We start from the raw sequence: 25,162 nt of genomic DNA on the forward strand, positions 1-25,162 counted from the left end.
ATCTGAAAAACAAACATAACTTTTTTTGGCCTTAATTAAAGGTTAGGGTTCGGCATATGGTTAGCAGTGTGGTTAATGTTAGGGTTAGGTTTAAAATCACATTTAAGAAGATAAATTGTATAAATGGGCGGGGTTTATAACTTTGTGGCTGTGGTAACTTGTGACGACCTCCTCTCGGTTGTGCGATTCTGAAGCAGGTCGCCGGTCCTCAGTGTTTATCTGGTCGTCATGGCGGAGGGACGTGGAGAGCTACCGCCTCAGCCGCCGCTTCATCTATCTTTACCCCCGGCCAGCAAGCGACTGTGCTTGCGCCCGGCTCCCCGAGGGCCTGGTCCAGGGCCTGGTCCAGGTTTTCCGAACTCTCGGTTTCGCTGCCCGGAATCTCTATTGGACTGTGCGGCGAAGGCTGTAGCGGAGAAATGGGCCTTTGAGAGGGTGGAGGAGCGCTTCGAGCGGATCCCAGAGCCAGTACAGCGCCGTATAGTGTACTGGTCTTTTCCGAGGAACGAAAGGGAAATATGTATGTATTCGTCGTTTCAGTGCCGCGTCGCCGGCGAAGAGGGTCCGGCGGTAGGAACAGGGGCTCCCGCTGGATCCGGGGCTGTCCCTGGAGGGGTTACCAGTACGACGGGGGCAGCGGGCACCGGAGATGGACTGCCTTTCCGTCGGGGCATTCGGCTTTTAGAGACTGGTTGTGTGGAAAATGTCTTACAAGTCGGTAAGTGGAACAATCACAGCACTTTGCCCCTGTCCCTCTTCTCCTCTTACACGGCTTTTCAAATTAGTCTGTGCCCCTAAGCCCTAACTCGATCAAGAAAGGGTAGGCTGGCATTTAGTAATGGTATAAGTTTTTCCATGAAAACAAAAGTATGGAAAAACTGGTCTATGTCGAAGCAATTTTAGTATAAACCGACATTAATTTGGTTCGGATCGAATTAAGTGAACGGAGTGATCTAGCCTACATTAAATTCAGATGGCTGGCTAGGCTACTCTGTTTCATTAGGAAGCCGGATACGTTGATCTGTATCAGCTCAGCTGTTAAAACATTAAAGGGCTGTCAGTTGATATTATAGCCGTTCGTTAAGTTGTAACTATTTTTGTGGTTTTACGCACACGATTTAAAACGAAGTAACATATCCATAGCCTCGATATAGCATTGACTCGCTTCACATTACGTTGTTGAGTCGATTGAGCCGACCCAGCTATGTGCTGGCAGCATTTCAGCACTTTTTTTCCTCCCTCGTCAAGGGCTATGGAAGGCTACCTACCCTTTCCTTGCGCTGGTGGGGGTCATAACGTATCTCTGTTAGCGGCAGTTTTACACTCCATATGTTACAACTCGATTATATGTCTTTATTTGTGATAGAGGGTAGTTTATGTGAAAGACAAATACGCGTATTGGATATCTTATTATAATTAAACCAACGTAAGCCGACTCGATTCAAATCCTATATCTTTTGTTTATTTGCTCGTTGGACAGGACAAAGGACTCATAGCCAATAGTAGGTCTACGGAAAATATTTACGCAGTGTAAACCACGCATTGGACCCAAGTTTGGAAGTATTCATTAAAATTGTACCATTTGTAATTTCACAAAATAATATTTGTGCTGGGAAGCGGGAAATTTGTAGTCCCACTACTACACAATAGCTTTCCAGTTGAGATGATCGATATCCGTCTCGCATTTCCAAGGCGATCACTGCAGAATGGCAACCACTGGTTATTTTAGACAAAGGTGCACTCCAGAGGCTCCTCTCTCCAACGAAATATTGTTTAATTCATGTGTCTGCCACTATAACATGTAAATGATGAAGAATTGATCATTATAATCTAAACCAATGGAGGGTTTGATTGACATGTGTTTTAGGGACTAAGCCCAATAAACATGTGGGTTTACACATCCTGAGAACTGGAAAAAGAATAAACCACGTTTTTATTGGCCAATAGTTTATAGCAGATCATCTATGTGGAAATGCTTTGATTTCATATTGTTTATGTACAGTATTACTTGACAATAATAAAAACACAACATATTAATATTCCATTCTAATAATTATAATAAAGCCTAATGTTCATCCAGGTATAAAGAAATATGATAGCCTATAGAAATAAATAATCACTTAAATTATGCAGACAATGTGTGTCCAACAAGAGACTGACAATTTGTGAACTCAAGGGATTTCTCTAAGGAAATGTGTGGCAGAGTGTGAAAACACAACCAATATCAGCACGGTGGAGTCTGATTTGGCCTTTTAAAATAAGCTATAATGTGAGACACTTAACAGAGTTAGCAGTAAATCATTATTTTCCCCTCAAGGTCAATACAGGCCTGTGTTTACCTTTTTATTAACCAAATGGAATGCAGGTAAATGTGATTTCTATGACAGATTATTTTCTCACTTGGTTTTTGTGTGCTTTTTGTCTCTCTAACATTATCTATTTGTTTCTAACTTATGCCCAAAATATTTGGGGTACCTTAACTTTAACAGTGTTTACAGCACCGAATCTTTCTACGAAGTGCATGCATTTCTATGGTAATACCCAGCTACAGATGAGGGTTGCTTATGTCTACAAAATATTTAGGATAGTTTCTACTTGCTCTATGTGACTGCCAGACCTAACCAGTTCCCTGTATAAACCTAAACTTACTTAGATTTTTCATAGAGTGTTTCTGGTTCTCCAGGCCTCGACTTGCGGGGCATGTTGGCTGTTTATATACTAACTGCTTATATGAAGCTTTGGAGAAACATGTCTTCCGTGGAACACAGACCGTTTTTGTTTTGCCTTTTAGTATCCTCAGTTAGTCTAGCTTTGATGACTGGGATTTCTTCTGACTTCTTCCTTGCTTGTTTGATAGCTCAGACAGAACACGCAACTCATAGTAATCCAAAGCCTTGTTACCTGCCTTGAGACGTTTAGCCAACTGTCAAGGACAGGAGCAGACCTGTTGCAAGCTCTCTGCGATGCCTCATGTCTGGCTGGCCCACCACTCTTTCTCACCAGAATTGTTATTCGCTTGCTGCAACAGTAAGCCCCAAAGTCCTTACTCAGTGCATTTCATGTTTTTATTTGTGTTAATGGGCGCAAACTCCTCTGCAGTCAGGATAGTTTGCATGCAAAGGCTCACAAAATAAATGATCAGTGTTTGTATTTGAGAAATGAGTTAGTATAGGTGTGTTTAGCTGATGACAAGAATAACAGTTTGGCCCAGATACATGCCTTTGTATGGTTCACGGTAAAGTCCCTTATTGCATGTAAACTCATCATATTGCATATATTGGCCTGTGCTCATAATCTACTCAGTCAGGGCTTTAGTCATAATTAGAATAATCACAGATAGTTGTGTGTGTGTGTAATCCCCCCCCCCATCCCCCGCACATGCCTAAGCAGCCTCCTCATCGCCCCCCACGCCAGGCAGTCTGATAAAGTCCTCAGAGAGGAGGTTCCAGCTTTGAGTCAGGCTTCAGGATTATTGGGTCATGCTTTGTTACCCAGCTGTAGAAAAAGCACTTGTTCACAGAAGGGGGAGGAGGGAGGGTGTGTGGTGGGGTGGTGAATGCTATAAGCACGGTCCTCTCTCTACCTCACCATGTTGTTGCATAAAGCCCTAATAGGTCCCCTTTGAAGCTTCACTGACTTCAAGTTTTAATGTCACGCGCACAAGTACCGTGAAATGCCTTTGTTGCAAACTCTAAACCCCACAATACAGTAATCAATATCAGTGTAGTACTAAAAATAAGACAAGGTAGAACAATAAACACACAGGAAATAAAAATAAATAAGTACACAAGAAAGTAAAGCTATATACAGGTTCAGTTCCAACACCATATTTACAATGTGCAGGGATACTGAGTGGTAGATACTGTATGTATATGGGTGAGCTGGCTAGGCATCGGGATGCATGGAAAAACAGAGAAGCAGCGTAAATGAAGATTGTATGTGTGTAGAATCAGTATAAATGTGTGTGCATGTTATGTGTGTGTTGGAGTGTCAGTGTGCGTGAGTGTGTAGAGTCCTTTGGGTGTGCATGGAGACAGTACAAAAATAAAAACTAGAGACGCTGGGCATCCCGGGTGGCGCAGAGGTCTAAGGCACTGCATCGCAGTGCTTGAGGCATCACTACGGACCTGGGTTTGATCCCAGGCTGTGACACAACTGGCCGTGACCAGGAGTCTTTTAGGGCGGTGCACAATTGGCCCAGCGTCGTCCAGGTTAGGGGAGGGTTTGTCCTGGGGAGCTTTACTTGGCTCATCGTGCTCTAGTGACTCCTTGTGGTGGGACGGGCGCCTGCAGGCTGACTCAGTTGAACAGTGTTTCCGCCGACACGTTGGCGCGGCTGGCTTCCGGTTTAAGCGGGCAGGTGTTAGGAAGGGTCATGTTTTGGAGGACGCATGGCTCGACCTTCACCTCCCGAGCTCGTTGGGGAGTTGCAGTGATGAGACAAGATCACAAATGGATATCACGAAAAGGGGGAGGGAACGAGGCGAAGTAAAGTTTCTGCAGGATTATGCTTCAACAATTTAGCTCTTGAGATTCCTGCAAATCCGTGTGTGGCTTCTGGTCTGTAGAGAGGGTTTAAGTAAAAGGAAGTGACTGAACTTAGCCAGGTCCATTCCTAGTCATTGATGATGCACCTCGGCCATGACTCAAACAGGAGTCACTCCCCCTCTTGGGTTTTTGTGTGGCAGGGTGCAGGCCAAATTTGATCGTGCCTTTTTGGGTGCTTTGTGACTTCTTTAGAAATGAGACATTGCAAAATAAGTTGTTTTAAACAAGTCGATTCCATGTTAAATGCTATGGGTAGACAGCAGTCTGTCTTTTTTTCTCTGTCCCGTTCTGTTACATTTTGGCACTTCTACTTCCCTTCTACAAAATGGAAACTCTACCCATTTTACTAATGATGAGCCCATAGTGCCTGCGTTGTTTGATGGACATGCTTATCTTACAGCCAAGATGGTAAATCGGTGCCTGTCATATTGGACGTATTACTTAGCTATATAGTATCCATTATTTGTTTTAGATGCAGACACCTATTCTATAGTGCCCTAATGTTTCTAGTTCTTGTCGGTTTTGAGGCAGATATTAATTTGTTGCTCCTCAGTGATGTCACTACTCATAGTTAGCCCCATATATCTGAAGCCCTTTGTCTTCCCAGCGTGTTAACTGTCATCTTTGTATTCTGGGCCAAATCTTACTCAGAACCTATACAAGTTTAACAAGGGACCACTAATTCTGAGCCGTCTCTCAACGCCCAGACAGACAATATTTAATCAAGACAATTAATTCCATGCATGCAAGTTTCAAAGAAAATCAGTAAAACAAATCGGCTCTTTACAGTTATTAGCAGTCTCAGGTTTGAAGGACACAGTCATTAAAAGCCTTTTCTGTCTCTGTCAAAGGAGTAAATTAATTTGGGAGGGGGAGGGGGGGTGGGGCTTAAGTATGTAAATGCTTTAATCAGGGGAGAGCACAAAATGTTCATTCTGATAGAAAAAGGTGAACACACACACAGACTCTATAGTAGCTAGGCCTACACAATGTTGTTATGAATGTGTTATGTGAGCTGTAGTGTCTGACACGGAGTACAGACCATGTAGAAGAGGGACCATGTTGACTATAGCTCTCCTCGTACATGCCACATATATTCTCCCCCAGGCCCCCAGTACTGCTGCTTGTTTCCATGTGTTTACAGTGGAACTAAATGATAACCAGCCACAGCGCCATCCACATTCCACCCCTCTCATCTAACATGTGTTATCTGTAGTGGTTTCATAGCAACGATTTACCTTGGGCTCTGTACATTCTCACATACTAAAAATCAATAATAAGCGACCTTGCCTTTGCTGTTGATGCCCACCGCCTGCCTGGCGATACCCTCTGGTTGACTTTATCAGTAATACACACTGCTCAGCACAGATCCCACGGGTCTTCAAATCACATTTTATTGGTCACGTGCGCTGAATACAACAGGTAGACCTTAGTGAAATGCTTACTTACAAGCCCTTAACCAACAATGCTGCTTTTAAAAAAAAGTAAGTACAAAAATATTTGCTAGAAAAAGTAACACACTAAAATACCAACAATGAGGCTATGTACAAGGGGTATGTGTTAGTCGAGGTAATGTGTATGTAGGTAGGGATAGAATGACTACGCATAGATAATAAACAGTGAGTAGCAGCAGCGTAAAGAAGGGGTCAATGCAAATAGCCTAGGTAGCCATTTTTATTAATTGTTTAGCAGTCTAATGGCTTGGGGGTAGAAGCTGTTATAGGCTTTACGGGCCTGACTTGTGTAAGCGTGGTAGAACATGGAGCTACAGGGAGCAATGGGGTTATTCATTCCACTGTCTGTCACTGATTTGTAGCTTCCACCACATTGGTAGGCTGGCTCTACCTCCTAGCCAAGGGTAAGGTTTAGATATCACCTCCACTCCTCTCTGGCTGCCGTGGCCGGGCCCCATGCACATACCTGCTGATGTGTCGCGTGTCAGTCACTAAACATGCCGCCTTTATGTGTTTTATTGGAGCTAACAGCTTGCCGTAGCGCACACATGCACTGTTCCCCGGTCAAATACAAAACACAGGCTCGAGAAAATAACTGTAAAAGTTCCTATTGAAGTCGTCATGCCTCTATGGCGAGCTGTTTGTTCTCACACCAGCAGGTATGTATTGTACAGTTATCACAAGGTGACTGCTGCTGCAATGTGACTCATTGTGACCAGTTTAGAGATTATTATTGAGCTACATTCAACCTCAACCGCCGGCCACCTTTTATTATATCTACATGGAGCCAAAATGTTTCCTGCCCGTTCCTGGACGAGAGACACATGTGTAATAATGTTTGCTGTGGATTTTTATTTTGTATTCGCGTTTGGCTGTGGTGTATCGCTGTCATTGTAAGATGAGTATACAGGGAAAGCTGCTAGACTTGAAAGAGTAAGCCCTCAGACAGGTCTATTGTGGCCTCATTTGGTTGTAATTGCCTAACAAATGCAAAAGAACATCAGGGGTAACAAAAAGACAAGGAATGGAAAAAGCAGTTGGGATACACAATTACATTGAATAGAGAGTAGGGAGAGATTATCAACTCATATCCTGGGCTGCTATAAGATTGTGCGTAGCCAAGCAAAAAAATCCCAATGCCTTCCTTTCTGTCCCAGTCTTCACATTTTGCCGTAGAGTGTGGCATCTGAGCTGGGAATGTAGCATAAAACTGGGAGAGGAGGAAATGCAGCCACAGAGCAACCAGCCTCTCCCATACAAGCCTTTTATCCAGCTGAGTTTTTGTTTTGCTGGGGGGTTTTGTGGCCAGTTCACATGGAAACTTCATTTTCTCTGTCTGGACTGCAGGGAAGGATAATGTATTGAAGAAAGGGTCAACTCTCCTGCCAAAGGGTAGAAGACACAAAGAAAAAGGAGCAACACAGGCCTCTGTGCAGTCAGCTATGTGTGAAACACTTTTTAAAAAACCTTTATTTAAGTCAGTTAAGAAGCTTGTGCTCCCAGTTAAGAACAAATTCTTATTTACAATGACAGCCTACAGGTGAATAATGGGTTAACTGCCTTGTTCAGGGGCAGAATGACATATTACATATTACCTTGTCAGCTCAGGGATTTGACCCAGCAACCTTTCGGTTACTGGCCCAACGCTCTAACCACTAGGCTACCTGCTGCCACTTAGCACATTTCTGCTGGGGAGACAGAGATTGTTGCTAAGATGTTTTAGCTTTTGGTGCACTTTAAGATCCTTTCTTAATTTGATTGACTCAATCCATTTCCAGTGTTTCACTGAATGAATGTGCTACATCTGTTTTTACTGAATATTGATCAAAACGAACCGATTCCATGCATGGTATGGCCACAAAGTAGTGGTCACATTTGCACACATTTTGTTTTCCAAAGCCACTTGATTTCCATTTGTCTGTCTGGGCTTTTTTTTATTAGATTCCGTCTGAGTTTAATGTCAGTATTCCCCTCATTGCTTCTTATTGAAATTCCCCTCATTGATTGAATTAGTTGTCTTTACTGGAAGCTGAAGGTATGGTTCAAGGATATCTCTACTAATGGCTGTCCATATAAATGATAAACTATGGCCCTGTCTCTGTACTTTGATTGCTCTAGAGACTGAGGTTTGCGCCCCAAATGGTGCCCTATACTCTATATAGAGCACTACTTTTGATTATGGCCCCTGTTCGAAAGTAGTGCACCATGTAGGGTATAGGGTGCCATTTGGGGCGCATGCCTGGGATGAGGTACAGATTGCAAGATGAGCATCAAGGATTTTCTCAGCCAATTAGATTTGACCTTTTAACTCTGTCCATTAGAGCTGTGTTCAGTCACCATTGTTTGTTCTGTGAGGAAGAGCAAATGGGTAAATCCATTTGAATTCAATCACTTTTTGACAGCACCCCTTTTGATTTGAATGAAACCTTCCATACCTATTGACATTGTAGAAGTGCTCAGAAAGGGGCTTTTCTGGCCTGAATGCCAATACATTCATGTGATAAAGGTGCTCAATGTTCACCAATTTTGTATACCCCACCATACCATGAGAAATCCATATCTTCGATCACTGGAAAAAATAAACAGCTGAGATTTTATATATTTTAAAAGCTTACAAACAAGGCTGTTTGATAATTTATTGAGAAAAAAAGTTTTTGGGAAAGTGTAATTTTGTCATCTTAAATGTCATTGATCTAAACCCCCCCCCCCCCCCATATGGGATTATGTTGTATCTTAGACCTTAATTTACATACCCTCAGAGTCAATTTACATACACTTGGTTAGCGTATGCCAACGTAACTGTCATGAGAATCCATAATAAATAGCAGTGGTGCAAAGTACTTCAGTAAAATCATTTTGAGTACTAGTTCTTTGGGGTATCTGTACTTTACTACTTATATTTTTCACAACTTTTACTTCACTACATTCCTGAAGAAAATATTGTACTTTTTACATTTTCCCCGACAACCCAAAGAACTCGTTACATTTTGAATGCTTAGCAGGACAGGGAAATGGTGAAATTGACGCACATATCAAGAGAACGCGTGGTCATCCCTATGGCCTATGGTTTGGCGGACTCACCAAACACAAATGCATCTTTTGTAAATAATGTCTGAGTGTTGGAGTGTGCCCCTGACTATCCGTACATTTTCAAAATAAGAAAATGGTGCTGTCTGCTTTGCTTAATATAAGGAATTTGAAATGATGTATACTTTTTACTTCTACTTTTGACACTTAAGTATATTTGTGCAATTTACATTTACTTTTGATACTTAAGTATATTTAAAACCAAAGACTTTTAGACTTTTACTTACGTTAATAGAAGTTAAAGTGTCTATACTTTTACTCAAGTATGACAATTGGATACTTTTTCCACCAGTGATAAATAGTGGTATTTGTTATGTTCGCTATGTAGCCCTTGCGAATTATTGTTGTGTGTTCCTTTTGACTCGCCCGTAACACGCGCTCCAGCAGGTATATTTCACTGGTCACCCCCAAAGCCAACTCCTCCTTTGGCCGCCTTTCCTTCCAGTTCTCTGCTGCCAGTGACTGGAACGAATCGCAAAAATCACTGAAGCTGGAGTCTTATATCTCCCTCACTAACTTTAAACATCAGCTGTCTTAGCAGTTTACCGATCATTGCACCTGTACACAGCCCATCTGTAAATAGCCCACCCAACTACCTCATCCCCATATTGTTATATATTTTTTTGCTCCTTTGCACCCCAGTATCTCTACTTATACATTAATCTTCTGCACATCCACCACTCCAGTGTTAATGCTAAATTGTAATTATTTCACCACTATGGCCTATTTATTGCCCTACCTCCCTAATCTTACTACATTTGCACATACTGTATATGGATTTTTCTATTGTGTTATTGACTGTACGTTTGTTTATCCCATGTGTAACTCTGTGTTGTTTGTGTCGCACTGCTTTGCTTTATCTTGGCCAGGCCGCAGTTGTAAATGAGAACTTGTTCTCAACTGGCCTACCTGGTTAAATAAAGGTTAAATAAAATACATGTCCTATAGGAGCCACCTAATACACCCGAGCAGTTTATAAAGAATGTAACTAGTCTCGTTCTTTCTACATAACAGTATTCTCTCTTGAAATTGGACTTCATCGAGTTTCCCAGCCATAGCCTGCCTAGGCTATATGCCTGTGATTGAAATCAACACCGGTAGGCATATCATTATTGTTTTCAAATATGTATTATTGGCACTAAACTACACTAAATATACACTTTTTAACTATACATTTCACAATTGCAGATGTAACAATGCACAAGCAGTCTATTAGCGTCACGTAGCCATGATAAAAAAATCTAATTTGATGGCGTTGATGATCGCGGCCCGTCGGTTCTCTCATTCACAACTATGCTTTCTAATTCCAGCACATGTTCGTTAACACACGGAAAAAATAAATACACTTTTTAGATCATTTCGGGTAAACGTAAAAAAAAAAAAAGGTCAATTTGTATATATATTTTTCAATCTTGAAATTATTACAGTTTTTAAGCTTTTAAATGATATCATACTCAACCGTTTTACCTTTTCCAGTGATGAAGACATGGATGCCTTATGGTATGATATGCAAAATGGGTCAGCTTTGAGCCATCTCCTGAATGTTTTGGCATTCAGGTCCAGGAAGTCTCTTTCTGAGCACTCTTTCCATGAGCAAACGTGTATGGAAAGTTTTGTTTAAATCTAAAGTGATTCACTAGTGATTGAACTCATACGGATTTACACAAACGTCAATGTCACAGACCTAGGGCTGTTACAGTTCTAACTCTTCAACCTTTCAGTAGAAATGAAACAATTTCCCCCCAGGACCTGAAAGGCAATGAGTAATGCTATTTGTAGTAATTTGAACCGATTTTGATTAGAAACAGACAGTTTCCCTTTAACATTTTGTCTTACAAAACAGGCAGTTACTATTGCAATGGTCACATGTGGTGCACTGAGGTTCTTGACAATGCAGTGCTATTACTATAAACAAGACGGAAACTGCAGCCCATAGCAATTCATTGTGGAGCGCATCAGCATGATGTTCTGTAAAGCCTTTTCCAGTTGTCATAGGAAATGTCTCTTAAGTGCTTCAGCATTACAATTGCTGATAGTTAAGCGAGAGAAAAGAGAATAAAATGGCATTGTGAATTGTGTGGATTCCACCTCTGTGGTCTTGAGTTTAATGGTAATTTGTCCAAGCCGACCGTGTCCTCTCTGAATTCATAGGTGTTCATGTGAGTGCGGTGTTTTACAGATGAAAACAGCCTATTATCGTAGAGCTTTAGAGTCTGCTAGCAACTCTACGCTAGCATCGCTCTGTTGTCAGTTTTTAGGTCGACGCCAGAGACGGGGAGTGAATATCTAGGTCTAGGTGATTCAGAGTAGTTAAAGCCAGTTCCTGTTTTTGCTTAGAAAAATGGCACTCCCTATTAAATATTAATAGCCTCCTCAAGCTAAACACTTGCCTCTCTCACTCTCTCTTCTGCCTACCGGCTCTCTTTTTCAATATGGGCTAATGACAGGCCTGTGTTTCCCTGCAGTGGCTCTGCTGATTTGGCCCATTAGGCACTTGGTTCTCGCAGGCAGGCATCTGAATGAACAGATGACTGCAGAAAAAGGGGTGGAGGGCAGAGGAGGAGTGGGGAGAGAGGGAAGGAAAAAATAACTAAAAGGCAAATATGAAAGGCAGAGTAAATAAGCAACCTGTCACCTCCCCCACAAGTGATGACAAAAACAGCTAAAGTGCCCCGGCGAAGGAAGCTGGCAACAGAGACGCCTCATTAGGCTCCCCCAGCTCACCCTGAGACTCTGCACAGGAGGGAGGAAGTACCACACCATGCAAAGTGCAGCAGCAGACAGACACGCCAACGTGCAGAGGGAGAGAGTGGACAGGACAGCCAGCTCCCCTCTCCGCTCGCCCCTCTTTCCCCACCCCGCAACATGATTCATGTGGGAAACATCTGCAGGGCTTTGTCTGGACCCCTAGCCCCCTCGCTCTCTTTTACCACCCCCTAACCCCAAGTTGCACCTCTTCCCCTCCAACATCCCGGCTTCGCCCGGTCACTCGGCTCCAAAACAAAGGTACTGCGGAAATGTAATCCAACATCCAATCTGGAAATGTAATCCAACATGGCCTCTGACTGATGCCCGGCAGTGGAAGGAGACAGTGGTGGAACTTACTGGATGTGTCAGAAATAGCACCTGATTCCCTATGTAGTGCACTACTTTTGACCAGGGCCTATATGTCCTGGTCAAAAGTAGTGCTTATATAGGGATTAGTGTGCTGTTTCAGACGGAGCCATTGGCTTGGCTCAGTCCAACCATTTCAGATGAAGTACAGTCCCCCCCGTTATGAAACCAAACCACAAAGTTGGCTGTATAAGCTCAGCTCAGGAAGTACATTATAGTGACTCCTCTGGACATTTATAAATGGTACTGGTATTCCCCTGTCATTTATACCGAACCGGTACTTGAGAACATACTCCCTCTCCTCCACCCGGGTGAGTGTGTGTGTGTGTGGTTCAATGGAGGGGATTCTGATAGTTGTCATGGTGTAACAGGATCAGTTGGCCTCCACCCCAGCGCCCTAGAGCTCCAGCCTTCCCCATACTGGGCCACTGTGGAGCTGTTAGTAGGAATGGCTGCCTGACCTTGGCTGCTGTACCTCAGTGGGCTGGGCAGAGGCCCCACTATCTCCAGAGCATGACTCCCTTCAGAGATAAAGCTCCTAAAAGGGGGGAACCCACCCCAGCCTCAGGTCTGTAATGCCCACACCCACTACCACCACCTCAATCCCTAAACTCCTCTTACTGAGCACACAATTATTATAAAGCAGTAGTAAGGCTGTTTATAAGCATGGTTACTACATTTAAGCAATAAGGCCCGAGGAGGTGTGGTGTATATAGCCAATATACCACGGCTAAGGGCTGTTCTTAGGCATGACGCATTGTGGAGTGCCTGGATACAGCCCTTAGCTGTGGCATATTGGCCATATACCACAAACCCCCCCCCCCCCCCCCCCCCCCCCCGAGGTGCCTTATTGCTATTATAAACTGGTTACCAGCGTAACTAGAGCAGTAGAAATAAAAGTTTTGTCATACCCGTCTGATATACCACGGCGGTCAGCCAATCAGCATTCAGGGTTCAAACCATCCAGTTTATAATTGACATTATATTGTGCATATACATTAAAGCCCAGTTATTGACTGACTGGTAACCCACAGGTAAGGTTTATGCAGTAAGTAATGCAGAGGTAGCCAGGCCGACGCGACTGACTGGTCAATCATTCATCAGCACTCCTCAACAGGCACTTATTGAAATTTCAAATATGGATTTTTGTGGTTAATATCTACCATTAGTAGTTACTCACAGCTGTAGAAACATTTCAACAATTAGGCCAGGCAGGCCGTTTGAATCAATGGTGCCACGTGAGCACTGAATGGCATGTTAGTTTTAGTGTTTTCAGGGCGTGTAAGTGGCTAGCTAAATACAGTAGTCCAACTTGTTCTGTTGACACTGTTGCTGTGGTGGGGTTGAGGGTAGAAAGGAAGCGATATCTTCTCTCTGGCATCATATATTGGACGTCCCCGGCTCTTTTGGACGCCCCCCCCCCCCCCCACAGTCGCAGTCCCACTGCATCCCCCCACCACCACATTTTCCCCTAGTTTAATTTAGCCTCAGAAAAGAGGGGCGTGGCACGCTAAGCACTTTTTGTGCTGCGACAGCAGACAGAAGCAGCCAGTGTGTGTGTCTGAAAAGTGTAAATCAGTGTTGAAAGTGTTGTGCGTTATCTTGGGGATGGAACTGCTTGCTGCAACAATAGGATTAAAGCACAACGGGTGAAAGAAGCAATTAAACATTATGCGATCAGATTCCCTCAAAGGCACTTTATTTCTGAAGTTCCCTCTCTCCTAATACAGTCTTTCATATCCTCTTGAGCCATAGGGGTAGTGGTGGGTCGTAATCTGTAAGGTTTCTGACAGGTAGACACATGGCTTGATGAAGGGACCAGGCTGTGAGCTCTGGAACATATTTCATGCTGGCTGGATGACAATAGTATTGCAGTGATAAAGAGACTGCATTAATGTCAATCCAGATACCATGTCTGAACCAATCATTTCCCTTTTCACGACTCCCTCTGATGCTGTGAAGGCCAGATAAGAACTTTCAAAGTGAAGTGTGTGTGTGTGTGTGTGTGTGTGTGTGTGTGTGTGTGTGTGTGTGTGTGTGTGTGTGTTTTTACAATTGTTCCGCAATCTCTTAACTCTTACCAATCTCTTACCTTTATGTCAAATGATAAACTATTACTTTGACTCAAATGTGATATTAGTCCTCATGGAAACTGGATCTATACAGAGAACATAGCAGAAGGATATATTTCTATGGCAGTACATTGGGGTTTAGAATGATAGATTTCTATGGCAGTACATTGGGGTTTAGAATGATAGATTTCTATGGCAGTACATTCAGTATACTCAAGTGATCCAATCTGGCAGCCCCGTACACCATTTGTTTTCATCAACAGTAAATGCCGCATTATCCTAGAGCCACACAAAGGCTGGCTGATGAAAGGCTGTGGCTGTGCCCTTGCTCATCACACACACAACTGAACCTGGCTGAAAACAGGTGTCCCTCCCTGACCGACCATGGCTACATGGGGCTGAGGAGACGAGGTTTCACACTGAAAGAGAGAGAAAAAAAAACATTGACGGAAATATTCATGACCGCTACCTTTCATCATCTCTTGATTCTGGGGGCTGTGAAAAGGAGAGAGAGAGAGAGAGAGAAAAAAGGAAAAACGTCAAGTAAATCAGTGAGTGATTGAAGAGGCCTTTCCTGGATAATTCAGTTTGATTGGAGTCTCAGGCTGTCATTACTGACCCTGCCCAACACAGAGAGGAGAAGGAAGGCCCCTGCCTGACTCTCTCTCTCTCTCTCTGTCTCTTTAGAGCCGCTCCACACCACAGCCCTCTCCCTGGCCCTTTTGTCCTCTCATCTTCCTTCCCTAGTCACCTCCTTTATTCTGTCCATCACGGCTGGTCTCTGCCATTAGAGGTAGCAGGAGCCTTTGCACCCTGATGGTGATGCTGGACCTCACCTTGGGCATAATGGTGTCAGTTAGAGTTGATGAGGGGGTATTTTCACTTCTTTCCTGCTTTCAGAATGATAGGTTTCCGATAATTGTCTTCTGTGAAAAGCATTTGAAACATTATTTTGACCATATTAACGGAAGCCATTAAGCGTGACTTCCTATGTGGTTTCCTTGTGATTTCACCTGTTTTCCGTCTACTTTTGTCCTATTTGTCACACGTACCCATGCACTTGAGGAAACAAGGCTATTATTATGCTCAATTCTAAGTTGTTTATCTCCTCATTAACACGCTCAACAAGCAAAACAACAACACATATGTTTGTCTAATTATGGATAATCCCGTCCTATTTTAGTGTGGTGTCCTTTTGTGTGTCAGAACAGTCTTCCTCCGCTTTGAAAGTGTGCCACGCTATCCACAGCAGTCATGCTGGGAACTCCCCCGGGTAATGCAGTCTGGAGACCAGTAGTGGTGCTTTGAAACATATGCTCCAAGAACTACCATCAGACCTGCTCAATTGTCCAGTCCCACCCCTTCCTCCCTCCCTGCCTTTCTGTCAAGTCCAACTTAATTGGGCCAGCCAAACACCTAGCTAATTGTGCTACTAACCTCATCTCTCCTCATTACTACTGGAATTGACCTAGTAAAGTACAGTAGAATAGTCTTTGTCTGTTGCTAGGTGACTTTGAGGCCAGCACTAGTAAAAAGAGGGCTTTCCTGCTACTGCTAGCCTTGGTTAGTGATTCAAGCTTTAAAGAATGTCTTTGACATAGAAGACTATACAACCAGCTCATATTTCCATTCGGTACCACTGTCTGACAGTGGACGCTATACCTGAGGTAGAAGTAAGACAAAGCTAATGCGTGAGTTAATCTCTTAGCCTCTCTCGTATTCCCAGTAGTCCTCCTGGTCATGTCTTTCTGGGGAAAATGGGTTGTCCCTCCCTGTCTCCCTGCTCTCCCTCGGGTCCTCACGCCCCATAGGGGTTAAACCCGCCTCAAATGGCCCACATGTGTCATAAACACTCCCTGAGCTTTGAAGTCAATTGAGCTCCTACAATGGTCGCCTGCCTCTCAAGTTCCCCCAGTTTGCAAACCTAGAGGCCTCTCTTGCATATCAAGCAGCCTTTGTGCCAGCCCCAACGTCAAAGTATACAGTCTCACTCCAGTTATGGAAGACTGGATACCTATTAAAATCATGTCAATGGTTTATAACATAACAGTGGAGATTTAACCCCAGTCGTCCATTTACGAACTGGCCTTTTGATGCTGCCTGGCTATTTTCCACCTTCACCAGTTAGTCATCCCACTGAGCATTCAAGTCCAGTCTCCATTTTTAGACATAGGCTAGCTACTGTTGTTTCATGATATGACTATTGTGGATTTCAGGTAGTTACAGAACTAGAAAGTCTTTCAACAGACCGCTAGGTCACAGCCACTCTGAAGTGCACCCAGGAATTTGTCCCCGGGGGGGCTTTTTTTCCCTGTCTGATTTGTGTTCTGTCCTTGATGATTGGATGAAAAAAATCCCCCTCTCATCAAATCCCTCTATTAATATCTGCAGAGCGCCCCTCAGCCTCCCCTCCCTGCCCGCCTAGCCTGCATTATTAACAAGCCCTCTCCCAATTAAGATGGATGAGACTGCTCTTGAGGGTATTTGTTCAGGTAAGATCTCTGATTAGCATATCTGATGGATCTGCCTTCACACACTGATTAGAACCTTCCCAGAGGCCCCGGGGCCACTTTAAAGGAACAACTGCACAAATTAGACTTAGACCTAGAGCACACTGGGTTGCTAAAGTAGCCTGGCCACCAATGACTGTACCTCAACCCCCTGGGCCCACTTAGCCCAACCCCAGCCCCACTGCTGCCTGCTCCCCTTCTGTGAAGAAGCTGGCTTTTCATTCATTCATTTCTTATTAGGACGTGTATAACAGGATTAGTCTTCTTAGTATTTGGGTATGTGTAGAGAGTCCCTCCCCTCCTACCACTGTAACAGTGAAGCTCCCTCCTGCAGACTGTGTGTGTGTGTGTGTGTGTGGCTACTAAATGAGGCCAGTGCTATAGGAGAAGGAAGAATCTCCTGTGTGTGGGTGTGTGTACAGGCCAGATGGGACTTGAGCTGCCAGCCACGAGACGAGATCTCCTCCTTCTTTTAGGAGTGTGGGAGGAGACAAGCTTTCTCATTGGGCCAAGTGTAATCCTTCTAGCGCGGCTTGGATACTAGCCCTCTGTGTTTGCCAGCTCCAATGCATATCATTTCAGGATATAGTACGTCAGCCCCTGCTTGTGGCTGATTAGCCATACGGTCAAAGAATAGGCCGACCTAGTAGACAGAGTGAGGCCTGATAATGTTATCAACACAATGCCCAACCCAAATAGTCATGCAATGTCACCTATTTTTGGCGGGTGCTTTGCACTTCTCAAGATAATGCTTAATCTTAGACATTGGCCCATTCTAAGAAGGCCTACTTAGATTCTCTTTGTTTGGGCTGAGTTGCTGAAGGGCCCAGTAGTAGGCCGGCTAATCCTCCTCCAAATCTATATGCCGATACGTGTCGGAGTGTAGTGATCTGAACAGCACTCGCCCTCCGTCCGTCTGTCTGTCCAGACAACACAGTGAGGTTTTAAACTAGTTCAGCTGGTTTTAGTTGGGCCTGTGGAATGGGGCAGTGTGTGTGCACATGCTCGTGCATCTATGTGTCTTCAGTGTGTCAGCCAGAGTTGTCCTGATTGCAGCAGATCGAGCCACTCCGTGATCTACTAACCCCACCTGCCTCTAATCTAGTTCTGTGTGCTGCTGCCCGTGCCTGGCAGGCAGCTGTAGCCAACCCCTTTGTTTTGATGTCAGGTACTGCAGAGGCTAGGCTAATGAAACCCAGTCTGGCTAGCACTGCTCCCCGCCTGCTCGCTGCCTGCTCCCCGCCTGCTCGCTGCCTGCTCCCTGCCTGCTAATGCCAGTCACGGGGGAGGAGCAGCCAATTAATAGCTACTGCAACACCTTGTTACTGGAGCATGAGGCTAACTGTCTGTCTGCCTGGTGGAGCATGGAGATGGGCTGAGCTGATTATCTTCGATGTGCTTTCACAAGGGAGTTTGGTTAAAAATACTGAAAAGCATTATGTTGTGTTGCGAGGAAGTTTAGAATGTTGCACTCTGCACTGTTAGAAGGAAGAAAGTATTTTCTTATTTTACAGAATATCAACAGCTTTTCCTCCTCGTGATTCTCCTGTTCCTATTCCAGTCGTGGCCTGGCTGTGTTATTATTTCATTGTTTCAACCTTTATTTAACTAGGCAAGTCAGTTAAGAACAAATTCTTATTTACAATGATGGCCTACACCGGCCAAACCCGGACGACACTCCTTCCTTTACCCTCCGACTAGTGATAATAGAATTGGCCTCACACACAGATACACGACAGGCTAGCACACTGCCTCTTGTCCCGTTCCCCTTCCTGGCCCTGCCCTGCCCTTCTCTTTCTCTCTCTCTTTCTCTCTCTCCTTAAATTTTCAGTTTTTTTCTTCTTTGTATTGTAATGCCGGAGCTTGGCCCAGTGCCCAGTTTCATCTATTGATGTCGCTTTCCCCTCCCTCCTCAGTCCGCCCTGTCTCCTCGCTCGCTCCCTCCTTCCCTTCCTCCCTCTGTTTCAGCAAAGTCCAAACTCTCCTCTTGCTGTTGCTGTGGCGAGGGAGGCAGCATGCCTCTTTGGAATGCAAACATGCACATTCCTACACGCACACACGCACGCACGCGCACACACACACATGCATACGCCCAGCCCAGCATACACAGTGCCCTGGCAGCTCCGTGGGTCATTGTGTTTGGCACGTGGCCCTGGGTAGGGGGTGTGCCACCACCCTGCATCCCCTCTACCCCCTGCCTGACTCCACTGTGCCTTGGCAGACAGCTCCTGCTGAGTAAGGAACGGAGCCTCTCTCCTGCTCTCTGTCTGTATCCAGGCTAAATTGATAGGCAGCTGCCCACTTCTACAACCATACCCATGATTTAATATTCTGGAGGGCTATGGGGGGAACTTTCATTACCACACCCATGTGGTGTGGGAGTTCCAAGACTTTCTCTCCCTCCCCCTTGAGCAAATTATTTTTTTGCTTCCTCCTCCATGAGTTAATTATTTTTGCAAAATACCTACGTTTAATCTAGTTGTGGGATCGGCTTTCTCCCCCTCATTTCACATAGTAGCCCTCCCCTTCCCTGGCTCTCCTCTCCAGGCGATATGTCTGAACAGACAGAAACAATTCAAGGGGGAGCTTCCTGGCTTTCGATACCCCACAGCATAAAGGGGGTTTCACAATCCACATTCACATCCACATTCCTGAGCATAGTGGTCTGGTGTATGATCCTCTTCCATGTGTGGGTTTAGGCTGAGCAGTGTAGCGTGGCCGGTCGCTGCCTGCCGATACAGGAAGAAGCTCTAAGCTGAGATTTGAGAGAGAGATACATAGTAGAAGGGTGCCCAGCCCTCAACTAAATGTGTGTGTGTGTCTGTCGTGTGTGTGTGTGTGTCTGTGTGTACGTGCGTTTAATTGCCTGGTGCTGGTAGTGTACTGTAGTACTAATAGAGGTGTTTGTTGTTACTGGAGTGACCAGTGTTTGTCTAATAGCCTGCCCGGTCCTAGTCAGGTCTGTAATCAGGTAAAAAACTATGTTTTAATAACAAGGTGGGAGAGGGCAGCTAGCCAGCCTAGAGCTTTTCTTTTGCCCATTCCTCCCATTTATTCACGTTGGTGAAAGAAAACGTATTTGAAAAACATCCCCACTTCTCACAAGGAAGGAAGAGAAAGTAGTTTGAGTATGGACCCTGTTGAAATCAGGCTTTTCTGCTTCGCTGTATCCCCCAGCTAACAGCGAACTCCCCCAAGGACGATCACCGGCGTGTGCCAAGTCAGGCGGGTCCAACTGGCGCTTGCCCAGTCCACAGCGTACGTTGTTGTTAGGGCTTGGTGTCTTTTTGTGATGGCAGAGACCTTAATGTGAAGAGGGAGGGACTGGGAGGAGGTGAACAGAACAGCCCTGTGTTATAACTAAGCCATGTAGTTGAGATGACTGTGCCACTGTGGTTAATGGCACCTGAAAGAAAACAAAGTTGCCAACGTCTGAAGCTAGTTCAGGTTATTACTAGCATAGAATGACATTTAGTATCCAATCAGAAAGTAGCTCATTTATTGGATCTCTGTATAAAAAAAAAACGAGCTACTCCTCAGCCTTTGTCACTGCCCTTTACCATTGGGTTTAAGTCTGGGTCTGTGTGACTCTACATGGAAAACATCTCCATTCACTGCAGTAGGATAGTTATTACATGCTAAAGAGACCGAATGTCGGGAAAAGTTTCTCCGTTTCATTAATCGGTGGAGAGGAGGCGGGTTCAAGCCAAATCAGAGAAGTTGATTTGCTGGCTGTCTCTCTGTGGTGACCTCTCATAGGTGAGGCTCTTTAACCAGTCTGGAGTGCTGCTTTATGAATATTCACCACAGCATCCCCGGTGACCAAAGCAGTGTTTAAATCTACATAATTTGTCTTTAAGTGCCTTTCAGATGGCCTTTTCCTTTCTGTCGCTCTCCAGAAAAGGAGCCATGCTTATTAATCAAGCTCTCTTTGTGAGAGAACGCTACGGCTGGTCCAAAAGCTACTCAAACGCTCCTGCTGGATGAAGGCACGGGTCATTTTTAAAGCACTTGTATCAATGTCCATTCTCTTCAAGTAGAGCTTAAATGAGAAGCATTGGAGTACAGGGGGGAAAGCTGTGGAGCGAATGGTAGGTAATAGGTGCATGTAGTGGAGTGTATATTTGAATTACTCACATGTAAGAGTTCTAGCTTGTCTAATGATAGTTGGTGTTTCCGGTTCTCTCCGGCACTGCAGCAGCTCTTGGATTTCCACACTGGCCGTGCTTGTTTTTACCGGAACCCATAGTCTACACATCCAGAAGTGTGAAGCTTGCATCATTGTTGGTTTAGTCTCAGGCCAGTGGAGAAAGACAACTTATCTGGCTTATTGTTTTGATTGTTTTTGGGGGGTGTGTCTATCAATACAGGCATCGCAGCCTAAAGGGCACTGAATCCATATACCTCCCCCCGACTCTCTGATCTGCCACCCTGATGACATGGCCTCTGTCTGCCCTGAATGGAGCGCCATGGAAAGCTTGTATTTACCCATAGACATGGCATACAATGCAGAGCCATCTATGTGGAACGAGAGGAAGAGAAAGAAATAGTAAGCAGAACAAGGGAACATACCACCCTGGGTTCATACAACGCTCCTATTACGGCTCAGGCTCACGTGCCTGGTAGCTTATTGTGAGACCGAGAACTACGTCGTCTCCATGCAGGCTAGTTTCTACTAATGATGTTTCTTTTGTCTGTGTGGAATCTGGTACTTTAGAATGGTGGCCCGGTGGGTCCGTTGAGTGGGCTAGCTTTGGGTCCATTGAGCGGGTTAGCTTTGGGTCCATTGAGCGGGTTAGCTTTGGGTCCATTGGGCGGGCTAGCTTTGGGTCCATTGAGCGGGTTAGCTTTGCGTCCATTGAGCGGGTTAGCTTTGGGTCCATTGAGCGGGCTAGCTTTGGGTCCATTGAGCGGGTTAGCTTTGGGTCCATTGAGCGGGCTAGCTTTGCGTCCATTGAGCGGGCTAGCTTTGCGTCCATTGAGCGGGCTAGCTTTGGGTCCATTGGGCGGGTTAGCTTTGGGTCCATTGAGAGGGCTAGCTTTGGGTCCATTGAGCGGGCTAGCTTTGGGTCCATTGAGCGGGCTAGCTTTGGGTCCATTGAGCGGGCTAGCTTTGGGTCCATTGAGCGGGCTAGCTTTGGGTCCATTGAGCGGGCTAGCTTTGCGTCCATTGAGCGGGCTAGCTTTGCGTCCATTGAGCGGGCTAGCTTTGGGTCCATTGGGCGGGTTAGCTTTGGGTCCATTGAGAGGGCTAGCTTTGGGTCCATTGAGCGGGCTAGCTTTGGGTCCATTGAGCGGGCTAGCTTTGGGTCCATTGAGCGGGCTAGCTTTGGGTCCATTGAGCGGGTTAGCTTTGGGTCCATTGGGCGGGCTAGCTTTGGGTCCATTGAGCGGGTTAGCTTTGCGTCCATTGAGCGGGTTAGCTTTGGGTCCATTGAGCGGGCTAGCTTTGGGTCCATTGAGCGGGTTAGCTTTGGGTCCATTGAGCGGGCTAGCTTTGCGTCCATTGAGCGGGCTAGCTTTGCGTCCATTGAGCGGGCTAGCTTTGGGTCCATTGGGCGGGTTAGCTTTGGGTCCATTGAGAGGGCTAGCTTTGGGTCCATTGAGCGGGCTAGCTTTGGGTCCATTGAGCGGGCTAGCTTTGGGTCCATTGAGCGGGCTAGCTTTGGGTCCATTGAGCGGGCTAGCTTTGGGTCCATTGAGCGGGCTAGCTTTGCGTCCATTGAGCGGGCTAGCTTTGCGTCCATTGAGCGGGCTAGCTTTGGGTCTATTGAGCGGGCTAGCTTTGGGTCCATTGAGCGGGCTAGCTTTGGGTCCATTGAGCGGGCTAGCTTTGGGTCCATTGAGCGGGCTAGCTTTGGGTCCATTGAGCGGGCTAGCTTTGCGTCTGTCAGTGCTTCCCTTAGAGGGGCTGTCACTGGTGAGCTGCTCTTTTTCAGAGTGTCAAGGCCATGTGAATGAACGGCTCTCTAGCGATAAGGCCTTTTCTTTGTAAACAGAACAGAGCCAAAGTGCATTGTGTGGTATTGTTTACTGAGCCTTTTATTCTGTCTGCATGCGCATGTGTGAACGCGTGACGTTATTTATTGCGGGCCTGAATGGGCTGGTGTCAGTTTTATCCCGTCCCCCAGGTTATCGAGTTCACTTGTTTTTGTGCTCTGAAATAAACTGACAGCAAAGACAAATCCCCTGTTATAATCTTTATAATATGAACGCCACATGTTGGGGTTTTCTGCTGGAGAGAGAGACTGATATTTCACTTACTGAATCCGGTGGCAAATAATATCACAAAGATACAAATTCAGTTTAGAGGGACTGTGAAATTACCATTGCATTGTTGAAATGGCTACTTTGCCACGGCCACAGTTATAGCATTTCTCCTTCATTGCAATGCTCCTGTGGTTCAGTGATTGAAAGAAAGGAATAACATGGGTGATGTAATCTAACCAGGGACTTGGGATTCTGTCTGTCTTTTGGAGGAGCCTATTCCAATCCCAACACTCCCCAGCACACATTACCCATTCAAAGGTCCCAGCCAGAGCCAGCGCTGAGAAAGCCTGTCTCACCCTCTGACTAACATCCTGTTTCACCGCAGTGCTAGGTAACCGGGAGCGAGTGTGTTCCGAGCGCCATCAATGCCTTTTGGCACCCCCTGTTGTCTCCGGATCTCATTTCTGTTCTCCACACATCTCCTCCTCTCTCTTTCTCCTCCGCTCTCTTTCTCCTCCTTCTCTTTATCCTCATCTTTCTTCTGCATGCAGCATCTCAGTGGCAGCGGCAGTGGTGTCCAGGACCCTGCTTCCAAGCTGACGCCTGCTAACCGCTGTTTAAGCTTTGTGGTGAGCCAGGCCCTTGCCTGAGGCCTAGACAGACCCGGCGAGAACAAAGAGCTCCTGTGAATCCTGGGCCCAGTGGGCAGCCAGTTCAGGGTGAATAAAGCAGGTCACGGCGAGATTAAGACTGTACTGTGTGCATGCGGAGGGGAGCGGGGCGCTAGCGCATCATTGGGCTTTTTCAGGGTGCATACCAGCTCACAAGGCAAGGCAGTCCCCTGAAACAAAAGTAGAGGGGATAGTCCTTGAGAAGGAGGAGTTTGGGAGTTGGAGGAGGGGGGGGGGGGGATAGGCCTAGATAATGAGGAGTTTGGGAGGGGGAGGAGGGGGGATAGGCCTAGATAATGAGGAGTTTGGGAGGGGGGAGGGGGGGGGGAGGAGGAGGGGGGGATATGCCTAGATAATGAGGCGTTTGGGAGTTGGAGGAGGGGGGGATAGGCCTAGATAATGAGGAGTTTGGGAGGGTGGAAGAAGGGAGGAGGGGGATAGGCCTAGAAAATGAGGAGGAAGGGAGGGAGGAGGGGGGATAGGCCTAGATAATGAGGAGGAAGGGAGGGAGGAGGGGGGGATAGGCCTAGATAATGAGGAGTTTGGGAGGGAGGAGGGGGGAATAGGCCTAGATAATGAGGAGTTTGGGAGGGAGGAGGGGGGGATAGGCCTAGATAATGAGGAGTTTGGGAGGGAAGAGGGGGGATATGCCTAGATAATGAGGAGTTTGGGAGGGAGGAGGGGGGGATAGGCCTAGATAATGAGGAGTTTGGGAGTTGGAAGAGGGGAGGGGAGGAGTGGTCATTTCAGTTGCCGCCATTACATTGCCGTTGCTTCAGCTGATCTGAAGCCTGTCTTTACAGAATACAACACACCTTCAGGGTCCCAAGCAGCATCAGAAAGCATGCAAGACGAGGCTTCACGTCATGCCCCATCCTTTGTGTCAGGACCTCTGTTTTTTTCTGGTCCAGATGCTTAGCTTGGCTTGATGAGCATTTAATGAAGTCAACCAGAAGCCCAATTGCAGATCAGGGATTGCTATCTTGTTAATGGACCAATGGAGATGTCAGTTCATCTCGCCTCAGCTGTACATTTATACTCATAGCTTCCGCATTATGGCAATGGTTTGGTTTGTGGGGGAGGAGGAGGTTTGTGTCTGACAAGCTCACAGTGTCTTCAGACTTTAAAAGCTGATTTTTCTTCCTTGAAGATTCATTGTTTTTGTTTCTTTCCATCTGAGACTGGTTTACAACTGAAGGGGTTAATAAGTTATGCCAAAAGTGGCGATTAGATTTGCGCTACACATTTTTCTCTTTGTCAACAGAACAAATGCTAACTTCAGAGCCTGTTTCTGTCTTTAGCCACTTGCTATTCTTTGCACATTTTCTCATCGTCGACGGCAGCATTTTTTGCTTTTGTGAGTTTTATGAAATATAAGCCCCTTAATGCGCACTTATCAAGCACCGCCGACCGTGCTTCAAGAACAAACGCCTCACGAGGCATTTTGTGGCCTGACTGCTCCTTGTCAATCGCAACAAGACGGTGGCAGATGGTTG

General features: G+C 45.7%; 1 protein-coding gene across 2 annotated transcripts in view; it reads left to right on the forward strand.

Annotated features, from left to right (window-relative positions):
* The first annotated feature begins 216 nt into the window (after positions 1–216).
* LOC139376084 (zinc finger SWIM domain-containing protein 5-like) overlaps positions 217–25,162 on the forward strand; it is a 46,021-nt gene continuing 21,075 nt past the window's right edge. For both annotated transcript variants that reach the window (XM_071118253.1, XM_071118255.1), the window contains exon 1: positions 217–718. In XM_071118253.1, coding sequence (XP_070974354.1) covers positions 229–718 — 490 coding nt within the window. In that variant the 5' untranslated portion in view covers positions 217–228. The remainder of the gene's footprint in view (positions 719–25,162) is intronic.

This window comes from Oncorhynchus clarkii, chromosome 20, assembly GCF_045791955.1.
Source record: "Oncorhynchus clarkii lewisi isolate Uvic-CL-2024 chromosome 20, UVic_Ocla_1.0, whole genome shotgun sequence".
NCBI classification, from domain to species: Eukaryota; Metazoa; Chordata; class Actinopteri; order Salmoniformes; family Salmonidae; genus Oncorhynchus; species Oncorhynchus clarkii.